This window comes from Synchiropus splendidus, chromosome 4, assembly GCF_027744825.2.
Source record: "Synchiropus splendidus isolate RoL2022-P1 chromosome 4, RoL_Sspl_1.0, whole genome shotgun sequence".
NCBI lineage: Eukaryota > Metazoa > Chordata > Actinopteri > Syngnathiformes > Callionymidae > Synchiropus > Synchiropus splendidus.
The window spans coordinates 32,218,107-32,231,719 of record NC_071337.1 but is presented as its reverse complement, the minus strand read 5'-3'; the positions used below and the strand labels follow the sequence as shown (position 1 = coordinate 32,231,719).

At 40.8% G+C, this 13,613-nt stretch overlaps 1 protein-coding gene across 4 annotated transcripts; it reads right to left on the bottom strand.

Annotated features, from left to right (window-relative positions):
* Positions 1-594: 594 nt before the first annotated feature.
* Positions 595-12,944, bottom strand: phactr4a (phosphatase and actin regulator 4a). 4 transcript variants are annotated; one of them, XM_053863639.1, is made up of 14 exons: positions 12,919-12,940; positions 12,632-12,771; positions 11,170-11,203; positions 9,291-9,449; positions 9,142-9,222; positions 7,440-9,068; positions 7,021-7,368; positions 5,341-5,872; positions 4,149-4,405; positions 3,388-3,559; positions 2,827-2,882; positions 2,544-2,743; positions 1,481-1,557; positions 596-1,401 (listed from the first exon to the last, which is right to left on the bottom strand). In XM_053863639.1, exons 3-14 carry the CDS (start codon positions 11,180-11,182, stop codon positions 1,386-1,388), a joined length of 3,540 nt encoding a protein of 1,179 aa, XP_053719614.1. In that variant the 5' UTR covers positions 11,183-11,203; positions 12,632-12,771; positions 12,919-12,940; the 3' UTR covers positions 596-1,385. The 4 variants fall into 4 exon arrangements, with proteins under 4 accessions (XP_053719616.1, XP_053719614.1, XP_053719613.1 ...); XM_053863641.1 differs by having other exon boundaries at positions 595-1,401; positions 7,021-7,365; positions 12,632-12,944; XM_053863638.1 differs by having other exon boundaries at positions 12,632-12,944.
* Between the last annotated feature and the right edge of the window lie 669 nt (positions 12,945-13,613).

The following is a 13,613-nucleotide window of genomic DNA, read 5'->3' as shown; positions in this document are numbered from 1 at the left end:
TTATGTGATAGACACTACCTCCTTCTGTCAGAATATAATGTGAGTTTTGACAGAGGTTTGCAAACATTTTAGTAATTGGAGGTTAAAATTCACTGTACCCAAAGCTGCATGTTGATGAATTACACAATAAAGAGTTTTTCTCCAAAAATCTGCAGCTCTTCCTGCTTCCCACTCGACACCATTGTAAAAATTCTTTTTGTCTCATTGCATATTGTCTCATTGCCAAGGACCTCTCCTGGACCAGAAACACCTCATCACTGGTCAAGAAAGCCCACCAGAAGAGCCAGTGCCCCGACTCCATCATGTGCTCGTTCTACGGAGGGGCCACAGGAAGCATCCTGACCAGCTGCATCACTGTGTGGACATCCACAGCACCCTCCTCACCCAGGAACAGCCCAAACCCGAACCAGCAGACTGAAGGACACCATGGCAGAATTGACAATAAATCTACCTTACGAATAAATAAATGGCCAAAAATACGAAGTATACATATAAATTAAAGTAAATCATTAAAGTAAAAGTAAATTAAAAGTATTAAGTAATCTGAATTTTCCTGAGTCCTGTTGAGGCTGATGGATAAAGTAATGACACAATTTTCAGATGGAAATTATTTTATTCAGATTGCACAACCAATTGCACTTCTATTTTTAAAAATATTTTACAGCACTATTCCATGTTTGTGAAATATGTCACAGTTTCATCAACTGATAATTACAGCAATACAAACAGATTCAACTCTACAACCTACAAATGCAGTATAAAGATATATCAAAGATCAGGAAAATATATGCACTTTTTACTGGAAAACACAATCATTTATCAACATCATTATCAAATATTAAACGTATATACAGTGCAGATTAAGGGAAAAGGTGATGTTTAGGTGAATGAACAGAATTTGGCAGAATCAACTCATATTTTAGAATATTACACTTTTTGTTGTTTACAAGAAAATGAAAATGTTTTGTCAAGACCATCTAAAAGCTAAGTTGAGAATGTACATTTTACAATCAACAGAAATGTACCGTTTATGTCTAAAAGTCTAGTGTGGAAATTTGCAAACATAATTTTTCCATCTGACGATTTACAAAAACACATCTGTCGCAATACAACAATTTGCTAATATATTCTGAGAACTTTATATGTCCATATTTGTCAATTTCAATGTCATTTTTGGTCACAAAGTGTTAAAATGCTATTTACATGACAGTCTAAAACAATTCACTCCAAAGAAAAAACAGGATTGTTAAAAACAAATTGCATGTGTTTCCAGTCTGTCAGTAGTTTTGTTGGTGCGAACCATTTATAAAGCAAGAAGGCAGAGTCAAGGCTTAAACTTAACATATTAATGTCCAGTGAAGTACCTGACACATCAGTGTAAAATACTACGGCCGATGGAACCTAAGTGAAAAAACAGACAAAATTAGATGAAAAGCCCTTCAGCAAGAAGTGGGATCAACAAGTGGTTCAGATATTATACCTAGTATAGATCCTGCTGTCTTTATGAACCTCCATCTCCGAGCTCTTGAATTCATTTAGCTCCTTGCGAATAGCAGCCTGAGTTGGCAGATGAGAACATGTTTAACAACATATCAGGTTCATCTTGAGACACCAGTATGAGCAGCTTAGACCTGTGGCACATGTGTCATTGCTTATTCATTCTGCTGCATAATGTTGCATTTGTTTCTGTAGATTAAGTATTAACCATACCAAAAAAAAAATTCATTGGTTTGAAGGTCATAATCATTGATCATTTAATCATTCTTTTCACAGTATGTGGAAACCACATCCAAGTAATACCAATCCTAGAGATCAACCCAATACAACATGAGAGTAGTGCTATGATAGAAACATTACTACCACTCACTAGTTTTCATACTACTAATCCAAATACATTTCACAAGAGGGCCAGTATATTCATTTAAACATAGTTAACAAATATCTGAAATAACCAATGCATGGTTTATGGTGTCCTCCCTGGTAAAGTAGTTCTGTCAGCTGATAGCGCTAACTAATGTGCTCTGTGTGATATTGAATATCACAAAAAAAGAAAAATAAAGGACCAGCGCAACCTGACCGGCCGGTTTGTCAACTTCCACTGCTGTCATGTTTACACCGTTGTTCTGTGCACTAGTTTGTCAGCATGTCTGGTGTTTAGCTGGATAGATAGGTCTGTTCAAAGTTTGAGTCACTTTTTTTGTGAAGAGAAGATCAATAACCTCTGCCAGAAGCATTGCTATAGCCTGTCATGGCACAAAAAACCTGGCATTGATAATTAAATTTAATTAAGCAATACACTATAATCATTGACTGGCAATGATGTTGCAAAAAACAGCTAAAAAAACTGCCAAAAAGGAATTCCTGGCAGCACAATGGCAATTGCTTCGTGCTTAGTACAGTCAACATAAAGCTGCCCAAAGAGTTTTATCTCCCAAATAGTGCCTGGGTTTGTAGTACTGGCTGCATTAAAAACTGACGGCTAAACATGAATAATACTAATAATAATAGTAATAATGATTCTGACAAACAGATTAAAGCCTTACTTTGTCAGCAGGTGTGAGCTTGGTCCAGGGTTTGTCTGCTCGTCGATCATAGTCATGTGCATGGGTGCTCTCTACGTACTCATGGAAGCGCAGGATCTTCCTAGCTTGGAGCTCAGCCACAGTGGGTCGCTGTGACAGCTTTCTGGTGAGCCTGCGTTTGATCTCACATCGCTCCAAACGTCGTGCCTCTTCATTCTTAGCTAAGGAGAAAGAAAACTTTTTTTTCTTACTACTGGCTCACCTCAGAAAAGAACATTTTGAAAATAAGAAGCCATGATTGTACCCGGAAGAATGTTTCTCTGCTCCAGTTCTTCTGCTGTGGGTCTCTGACTCAAACGCCTACAAAAAAAAAACAAGTTAAAAATGACAACAAAATTAAAATAAAGCTTTAACATATCGCGTCCCCTGTGTCACAATGAAAACCAGAATCAAAAGTTAGCTTCAAAAAGTTAATTAGCTCAGCAAAAACTGACTGCTGACCCTAAGGTTCAAAGCAGGGACCTGGTGTTGCGCATGCGCATGAGCGTCCTCATTCTTCCGCAGAGTCAAAACAAATTTCTGTCACCTTCACCTTTATTTCAATCATTCACTTGTATGGTGAGTTTTATAAAGTGAAGATTTCTGGTTAGTGTTTACCAGCTACACTGACTACCCATTTTAACAACATTGAAATCAAATGACTTCCAAGTTAGCCCGACGCCAACCAACCTTGCAAGTAAAGTGAAATTTGTTGGTCCATTTTGGAGTAATTCTGTTTACACACACCCTCATATGTATTTAAACGCACAATACTTGCTTTCATTAACACCATACTGAAATGAATGGGGTGCTTGAAGTTTCTTACCGTGTTAGCGTCGTTCCAATCTTGTTCCTGACTGCTACCCACTGATCTTTGCTGTGCCAAGTCATTCCGTCATCAGTCTCCTGAGCATCACCTTGCTCCCTCTCTAGCCTGCCCCGTCTCTCCAGCTTTAAAGCCAGTGTGTCTTTTCTCTTCACTCGCGATGCCAATCCACCTGTAAATATTGAGGTTTCAGAGGTTGCACTTTGAAAACGACATCATAATCATAGACCACTGTTGAGGACATCTTAAACATGAAAAATGATACACAATAGTACACAAGCTTTTATCAAAAGCATTAACCCATTATTGAGGTTCAAACTAAAAGCCAGAACCCAAACTGAGATCTTCCCACAACTAAGTCAAAGCATGGTTCAAGTAACTACCTTTTTTAATAAAATCAACCTCAGCCTAAAGGCCTTAGCCTAAAAGTGAAGTTCAGATGACATTGAAATCTTCACATTTTTAATGTCCCATTATAGTTTTAGTTGAGAAATACTTAAAAAAATAACAATAATTTGAATTGTGGGTTATTCAGTTTAATTTGTTTTGTAAATTCTTCTACATACCAGTTACTGATGCCACATTCTGTGTCAAGCTCTCATAAATTAAATAGTTTCAAGTGATCAAGTTTAATGTCAGAAATAGGCTGTAAAACGTCTAGCTTGAAAATAATGACACTTAACTTCCATTTCATAAATTCTGAATAGAAAAATCGGTGGTAATATTGCAAATAACTGTAGAGCTGCAGGGCGAGTGCTTACTTGGAGTCCCCTGTTCCTCATCATCGTCGTCATCATCATCATCGTCGTCGTCGTTGTCATCCTCCATATCTCTATACGGGATGGGACCATCTGAGTCAGACTCCTCACTTTGCCAGGAGCCCTCAGGGATGACATTTACTCGATGGTCTCCCACCATTCCCCTCCGACTGCGAGCCTCCAACTGAGGCTTCCCGGGCAGTCTCTGTGGATGCAGCTTTCGCAGCTCTTCCTCCATGTCGAAGTCGTCATCTTCAGGACTATATTTAGAAAGAAGACACCCTGATTATCCCGCCAATATGGATGTAGGATTTACTGTGAACCTTTTTAGGTCGACTGAGCTACTACTCCCACTGTTAACACAGGTTGGAAAAACAATGTTTACAGAGTAATGTGGACCGATTTCGCGATAAGTTGAGGGGTTGAGGTAAATTGATCACCCAGTCATAATCACGTTGTCTGTATTGACGTATGACCAGGTTTTTTGTATCCAACCATATATGGGTCACCTAACAACTTGTGTTACCTTATTTCAATAGGGAAACCATGTAAGTGCTTTATCGCTTCTAACTTAGGGGTGTTTTTGATCCTAATGAAACCACTAGCAGTGCAACATTCTAACTAAACAGCACCATGCACCAGAGTGATTGAGTGTGCACAAACATGGGAGAGTTAAGTTTCAACATGTCTAAGATCAGGGAAGAACATATTTTGTTATGGAATGGTGGTGGTATGTTCCTTTAAATAGTTAATCACAACAATGTGAACCACAGTGTCATCCAGTTGAGAGGACTATAGTCTCATAAGAGTGATGGTTCTGCAGTGCTTTCTGAGATGACACAGCCAAAGACTAGAGCTGGGACACCCGGTCAGAGAGGTGTTACAAGAACAGGGCGTGCATGCATCAGTGCTGTAACATCAACACTGAACGCATTGTAATGGATTAATGAATTTTGAGGCCTTCTTCTTTTGGAATTATGAATACACATTAGTGTGATGTCCCGTTAGGGTCTGTTAATACAAGAGAGCATACATTTTTATCAAACTATTCTAATTATTTTGTGGTCCAGTAACCAAAGGGCTAATATTCACCGACAAAACTGACAATTATCTTCAGTTATTTCAAACAGTGAAACCAGGTGTTGTGTTTTAGTGCAGAAAGAAGTGATGACAATAGTGAAATAAAGAGACTTACAGTCTGAGTGGCTCGATGGTGATGGGCAGGGAGTTTCGCGTGTTAACTGATGCATCTTCAAGGAAGTCTGGAGGTTGCTCAAAGAGCAGGGAGTGAGCTCTCTGGGAGCCTTCATGTTGAGGTCGTACTGGGCTGGGACTTGTTAATGCTTTCTTAATAAGAAGATGCAGTGGGATCGCTGGAAGCTCTGTTGGGGGCTCAGTGGTTGGACTTGGGGGATCCGATTGAGCAGGAGGGACACCAGAAGGGACAGAAATAGGTCTAGGAGGCGAAGGTGGGATGTGAGATGGAGGTGATTCAATTGCGATTTGAGACACTTCCATTACAGTCTCGTGCTCACTTTCAACACCTTGTGGCACAACTGGGGGACTTGGTGTTCTTGCTGTGTGGGGCTCTTCAGCCTCGCTCAAATGAGATGGGTCCATAGAATGCCGTTTAGTCACTGGGGTCATTCTCTTGGGTGGAGTTGGCGGAGACCGCTTTGTTGCAGTTGGCGTGACACTACTCCCACCTTGGCTAAGGTCAGGTGAAACTGAAAAAAGAAAACATTCATGTTAGCGCTCCTGAAATTAGGGGCAGATTTTTTTTTTTCATGACTGAATTCCTCTTGTCTTCAGAATCAGAATGCCTATGTTTAACTGAGACCACTCCCAAGCCTCCAGCTTTTGCTTGCTTAACTACATTTATGTCATGTAATGGATTAGGTGGCAAGTAGTGTCCCTAGCATGTTATCAACAATGATGACACCAACAGCAGGATGGAGGTGAAGCAGTTCACCAATTTGTGTAAAGACAACAATCTCTTCCTCCATGTGGAGAAAATCTGTTCTTGTAAGCAGATGTCCTTGGCTTGGGAGTCACTCCGGGGAAGTGTGAAGGGCTCTACTGACCTACGTAGAAGGTACAGGAACCCTGAAGCCTGAACTGCCAAACTTCCTCCACCAAGCTGTCAAAGACTCTGAACACTGCACCCCAAGCCCCTCACCCTGGACAACACTATACGGTAAATAAATTGTACCTCAGCACTTGCAATTTGCACCTGATCTTATTTTTGACAACTCTCTTCAGAACAACAATTCTGCATATAATCAAGTGCATCCTTCAGGGCGGCAATGTTAACCAGCTTCAGCTCTTTTTTCAGTGGGACAGTAACAGGAATGTTTGTCACAGTGGCCACCTTAACTAAGGCCATGTTTACACAGCGACAGCATCACTGAAAACAACTGGATGCAAGAAACTTCACACTGTACTTAGCAAACTGTGTTTCAGTGCCGCTCATCATCTCGGGCAGAAATGAGTTACGTCATTGTCATAACTATGTCTAGTCGTTCAATGGCAGGGTATTTTTACAGAAGTCATGACGAAACGGCAGACTGAGCATGTGCTAACATAGCTGAAACTCATACGCATATGTTCACATCAAAATAAACAATGATGTTGAAAGCTTGAGGACTGGAGGATGCAAACCAGCTTGTTAGGACTGACATGGAAGTGGGACTTATGCTGTGAGTGGCTTTAAGTTATCAGTGTGTTTTTAGAAGGACCTCGACAGTGCGGCGATATGCTTCAGCTCCGACAGTTATTTACTGACCGCATCACTTGATGATAATCATCCAACAAATAGAAGGGTACACTATGATAGGAGGACGAGAGAGTTTTCAAAAGCATTTTAAAAACTTACCAAGTAGAGGAAGGTTACTGTGGCGGTTGGTGGGTTTGGGTGGAGGAACAGGAGGCTGCTTTGCATGCGGGGGCACTGGAGGTGGTATGTCACAGTTGACAGGAGGCAAGTTAGGAATAATTACTCTGCTTGGATCATCTACAAGTAAGGACACTGTCCTTGGAGGCTTGGCTATTGCAACAGAGCTGGACGATGAGGATGAGGAGGATGATGATGCAGATGATGAGGAGCTACTACCGGGAGTATCTGATCTGGCTGTAAGAAACTTGGGTGGAAGAAGAGCTTGCTTGGAAGGAACAATGTCTGGTTTGGGGTTGGGTTGAGGATTAGTGGAAAGAGAAGGAGCTTCTAGGGATGAAAAAAGGAGAACAGAATGATAGTTACCAAGTCACTGACAGAGATCAATCAGATGGTCTTACCTGAATTGCCGTGGAAATCTGAGGATGGCGATGTCCTGGGCAAAGTGGTTCTCCAGGCTGGATCAGAGGAAGGTTGACTCTTTCTATATTCCTCTGACGAGCTCTTCTGCAGACGGGGTCGCAAATCCATGTCAGAGAAAGGTCTAACAATCCGGTGTACCTCACCAACACCTCGCTGATGTCTCTTTTCTAGCTCTTCCCTCCTTTCAGAGTCAAAATGTTTCCCCCTTTCTTTCTCCTCTTTGTCTTCTGATGTATCTCTTGGCTCATCCTTATTCTCGTCTTTGTCCACATTACTACGATAGTTATTTGGAGCCCCATTCTCTGTTTGGACCTGATACATTGGTCTTTCCTTCATTTGGACTGCAATTTCTCTTTTATATTTTTCATCTCTGCCTTTTTCTTCTTGTACCCAGCGTTCCCTAGGGTTGGACTCTCTGTTGTCAAATCTTTCCCGGTCATTGTGATCTCGCCTCTCCCTTCTGTTGTATTCCCTCCTCTCTCTGTCAACTCGCTCCCTTCTCTCACTGTCGTCTCGCTCCCTCCTCTCTCTGTCGTCTCGCTCCCTCCTCTCTCTGTCGTCTCGCTCCCTCCTCTCTCTGTCGTCTCGCTCCCTCCTCTCTCTGTCGTCTCGCTCCCTCCTCTCTCTGTCGTCTCGCTCTCTTCTTTCTCTGTCGTCCCGATCCCTTCTCTCTCTATCATCACGCTCTCTTCTTTCTCTGTCGTCCCAATCCCTTCTCTCTCTATCATCACGCTCTCTTCTTTCTCTGTCATCCCGATCCCTCCTCTCTCTATCATCACGCTCCCTTCTTTCTCTGTCATCACGTTCCCTCCTGTCCAGTTCATCCTTTTCCTTCCTCTCTCTATCCTCATGTTCTTTTCTTTCTGTGTCATCATGCTCAGTCCTTTCTCTATCACCGCGCTCCCTTTTCTCGATATCATCACGCTCCTTTCTCTCGGTTTCATTGAGCTCTCTCCTCTCCATATCATCCCGTTCCCTCAAATCTCTTTCAATGCCCACAATGTCTTCACGCTTCCTTCTGTCCCGGTCATCTCGATCGTCCCTCTTTCTTTGGTCCTTAACATCAGTCTCTGGATCATACTTTCTCTGCTGCCCATTGTCAACCTCCCTCCATGCCCGGTCATCCCGCCTTTCCCTATGATCTCGTTCTCGCCACTCCCTGTCGTCTCGCCCTCTTCGCTCCCAGTCACCACGTTCTCTTTCATCATAATCTTTCCCCATCCAATCTCTCCTACTCTTGTCTTTTTCAGTCTTTTCTTCTTTTAACTCTCGTCGTTCTTTGTAGTCATTGCTTTTATCAACACCTTCTCCCCTCTCTCCATCTTCACGCCAATCCATTCTTTCATGACCTCCTCGTTCCCTCTTATATCGTGAGGCATCTGATGATGGATGGCTTCTTCTGTTGATGTCAGCAGCAAGTCTGACATGGGCATCTACATCCAAAGGAGCACGGTTACTTCGAGAGGCATCAGAGTGTGCTCTGACTCGACGGTCTTCCGCAGCATTAAGTCTCAGGATATTTGTTCTAGTCTCACTCTCTGGTTGAGACAAATCCATTGGCACGGTATGTCCATTCTTCACCTTTGACTGGTCTGCATTACTACTGTCTGTTGAAAAAACATTATGAGAACATTTCACACTTGACAAGTGGAAAAAAAAGAACAATTAAATATCACATACCATGCTCTGGGACTTCCTTGAGAAGGCCCTTAGCAATTAGTTCATCCCTTGATTTACGTACGGAAATCTTTCTTTCCAAATCTAGAGAGGCGACCAAAAAATTTAAATTCAAAAGACAATTAACATGTAATTAAAATGGTATCACTTACCATTACACTTTTCTTTCAACTTTTCACTAGGCTTCTTCTTTCTCCACTTCCAAGGTTTGAAGATATGACCCATTTTAGCAAACTTGCCCTTGCGTTTGGTTGGAGGGGATCCTCCACTTGAGTTTCCTTCATCCCCTCCCGTTGTACTACTATTGTCATCTGGAGACAGAAAAGCACAAAAAGACAGTGATCCAACAAAATGTGACAAATAGATATGGCAACAAGTCATGGGACAAAAAGCATCTCAAAATGTGCTCAACTAGAATCTCATGAGGGAAAGGGAGGCAAAAGCAACCAAAAGCAGTTGTTGAGAAGATACACACACAAATCTATGCAAAGGGGTTTGGCTTTTAATTTTCATCGGTTCCACATCTGAAGATAAGTGGGTTTAGTGCAGCCAAGGGGCTACACACAATTACCATTTGATTTCTAAATATAACTCATTTGCTTTGTTTGTGTCTGCGTGTGTGTGTGTGTGTTCGTTCGCGAATTTGTATCTTTGTGAGAACTTGTATGCGTTTTTAATCAACAGAGTGAGGACATTTTGGCTGGTCCTCTCGTTGTCAAGTCTCATTCTGAGGGTTAAAAACCTAGGTTATAATAATTGGGTTTTAGTTTGGTTAAGAGTGAAGGTTAAGTTTAGCCATTTCTTTTAAATGGTTAGGTTTAGGGGGAGAGGCTGGGGAAAGCATTATATCAATGGACCGCACACGATAGTTGAAGAACCATAATGGAAGGAAGTAGCAGCACCACACGGTAACCTTAGGTTAGTGCAGGGTAGCACAGCTCATAATATCACAGTCCCATAATATCACAGTAATGTCATCATTGAAAGTTTTCTTGAATTAAACACTTTGAAAACACAAACATGAAAAAAAAAATCTCTCACAGCAGCTGGAGCATGTCATAACTCTGATCAAGACAGTGCTTCTGCAATCTCATCAGGACAGACCCACGGGTGGATCAAACCACGTCAACAACTGCTGACTTTCTTATGTTGAAAATACAATTAAATCTACGATCATGATCTCTAGCACACTTGCCTCTGGTGTCAGGTTTCACACAGTGCCTGGATGCAGTCCACGTCGTAATACTCTATTTGCTCTTTCCCAGTCAAATGTGAACAACGTCTACATATTATGTTTTATTAGGAAATTAGCCAAGATTCACATCATTTTTCATGAGGTGAATTTTCTTCTTGATGATCCTTGTTGGAGGAAGAAATAGAACCATAGAGGTCCATCATGGGCCACAGAATCTTTAAATAAGTAATATTTCATCATTCAACTATTTAAAGCATATAATGTAACGGCGTAATGACACTTTTCCCTATTTTATAATGTTTAAGTCTCACAATTAAGTTTCATTTAAGATTCAGTTCCTTCTGTCTTATGGCTTGATGGTCCATCATATTTGTCACAGGAGAGAATGTTGCCCCTCAGGAAATTTAAATGCCCAGCCATGCTAAAGAGGATATTCTAAATTATTAATAAAAATTATTATGAATAATATGAACTTAAAAGGGGGCGCCTTCTTTTCAGGTTCCAATGATGGTGGCGTGGCAGTGGAGGAAATACCTATGGGTTCTACCGCAAGTGTACTTTTACTTTCCATTAATACAGACCAAGATTTGGATTATTCCAAAATGGCAACATTCTCAGTACACCGCCCTTGACTGGTTGAGCAATTAATTCGATTTGATTATATGATTGACAATGATTATGTAAAATTGAGCATGACTATACTGAGAATACATGATCTACTCCTAAGCCAGTGATGACATAGCACACGTAACATCAAGCAAATGAAACACTATCACCATTCACCACCATGAAGGAAGCAGAGGAAAAAATTGGGAACGGCATGTTTCTCTTCTTACCAGGATTGTCCATCACTTGACCAGAAGGCTGCCACTGTAACAAATGAATAAGCATTAAATCAAATACATACACACAAACACGCACACATTTGTATTTCTGTCCTTGTGGGAAAATTGTGAGGTTTCTCATTGACATACTGTAATGTTCTCCCTAGCCTCTCACCCATAACTGAACTATCCAAAACAAATTGATAACTTGAACCAGGACTATGAAGCAAACTTAAACCTAATTGTAATGACCCACTCATTTGGAAGTCTTCATCCTCAAATTGAGGCTCAACACTGTGGGCTCCAATCAAATGTCCTAACAAAGTCATACAGTCCTCACAGCAATGTGTTTTGTCAAGAATTTGTAACTCCAGGAATAATGGAATAAAGAACTGTCCTGAACAACTGTTATTATTGCTACCATCCTTGGTTTGTGTATTCCATTGGTAATTCACAAACATTATTATAAAAAAAGAAAAGAGTAGGTAGCAATCCCTGATTCATGCAAAACTGTGCTCATAACAAATTCGGGGGGAAAAGGAAAATTAATTGCCTTTTTTCTATTAAATGTAATGTAACCATTTTTTCCAAATAGAATGTATAATCTCCAAAACATGTTTACAATATTTTGACTTTGCTTACATTATTTAAAAAATGTTTTCGGACAGCAGACCTCTTGACAATTTTTTTTTCTGCTGAACAACACGAGCTCAGCCTATTAAATAACAAATGGTATATTCAAAATTAGGAATAAATACCTTTTTAGGTGGTTTATAGGCAGTGTCTCCAAGAAGCTGACTTGTTGACAAAAGTCAAAGCAATGGGTGCTTGTTGAAACAAGTAGAGAGTCAGAATGGAATGTCTGACATTCGCGTTTAAAAAGGTATTCAAAGACACGTTTGATTTTTATATACAGAACTTAATAGTTGAGCGAAAAAGTTATCTGTATTTGCTGGATTCGTCTTCATAAAACAAAACAAATTAATAATAACAATACAACATTGAAACCAGCGGAGTAACCATTTTTCTCCATTTGGATTATCGGAGAACGAGTGCAACTGCGCTGTCGTGCATGGACATGTTGCAAACTATCCGTTAACTTGGAAAAAAAAATCATTTTCCACTCCAATAGAACCAACCTAACCCTTGTCAGATATCGTACCTTGTCAGATATTTAAGACAATCAGGTTAACTGAAACAGTCGTGGTAAAAAGTTCTTAGTTGTCATTGACTATTAACTTGACGAACTTGTGTAGCTTTAATAAAGAGCTCTTCGAGTCAACGAAAGTTCGTTATTAAAGCTGCCCAACTCAATTTTTCTAGGGTTGCACTAGCCTGTGGCATTGCACTAGCACGGGCTAATCTTTAGCTGCTGCTTGGTATTAGTATAAAGTTCACAGTTACCAACAGGTGGATGATACACACCTGACGCTCTTGGCTCATAACTCCATTCGTACACATGAACTTTACTCACCTTTGATGGGACTTCTCTTATTCCACGTTGATACGACTAATGAGCGACAACAAATTTGTTTCCGGGGTTTTGTTGACCTTTTATATCTCCTGACACTTGTCGCAACAGGCCGTCACACGTCGAAACAAGGCGGAAGTATTCTAATAGTAGATTCGGGGGGAAAAAATCACCAGTAAGCACGTATCGCGTGACCCACGTGTCTTGAGTAGATAAAATGCTTAATGTAAAAAATAATAACTATACGACTAAGTACAGCAAGTTAACTGAGTAAGAAGATTACGTAGTACCTGGGGCGGTGCTGCCGTCGCAGATCTACTTCTTCTTTGATTTGTAGTCAAACGACGTCTCCATACATATGTCCACAGCGCCACCAGCTGTAGCTATATGATATCACATTCTCGCCGCAACACTGGACCCATCCCGGGTCTTCTCATTTACTCTGCCTGTTATTGCTGGCCTTGAGTGTGTAACACCCACGACAGGAGGAGAACGAAAAAAGTGAACATCCAACCACAAAGAAAAGATACGTTTTTGCCTCAGTAAGGCGTGAACGTCGACATGACCATCCTTGAGAAAGTCAACAGCTCATTTAATGTGGGCCTCTTGAGCTGCAGTTCACTGCCTCTCCTTTTATCGATGTGGGGAAAACACCATTGTACTACATTTTACAGTTTATAACATTTAGAGAGTCTTGTGAAACGTGTGCAAACCTTTGCGTAAAAACAGCAAAATTATACAGCACAATAAAAAGTTGGCTAACACGTGCCTCTTCATCAGAATGCGGGCCAATGACGGCACTAATAATTGCTTCAGTCTGCTTGATAAATTTTTTTTGGGGAAAAAAATGCAATACAAAGACAATGGAAACCCTGGACCTTAATTTATTACATTTAACATAACCAGGACTCTTAACTAAAGTGAAACCCCATTATTATGACTTAGTTATTGTGATGTTTTCATCCTTAACAGCCACAAGGTCCTA

Coding starts and splice junctions, on each gene's coding strand:
- phactr4a (XM_053863638.1), bottom strand. Junction 7,369..7,439: donor AGATTTCCACGGCAATTCAG/GTAAGACCATCT, acceptor TTTCATCCCTAG/AAGCTCCTTCTCTTTCCACT. Junction 3,560..4,148: donor TGAGGAACAGGGGACTCCAA/GTAAGCACTCGC, acceptor CAATATTTACAG/GTGGATTGGCATCGCGAGTG.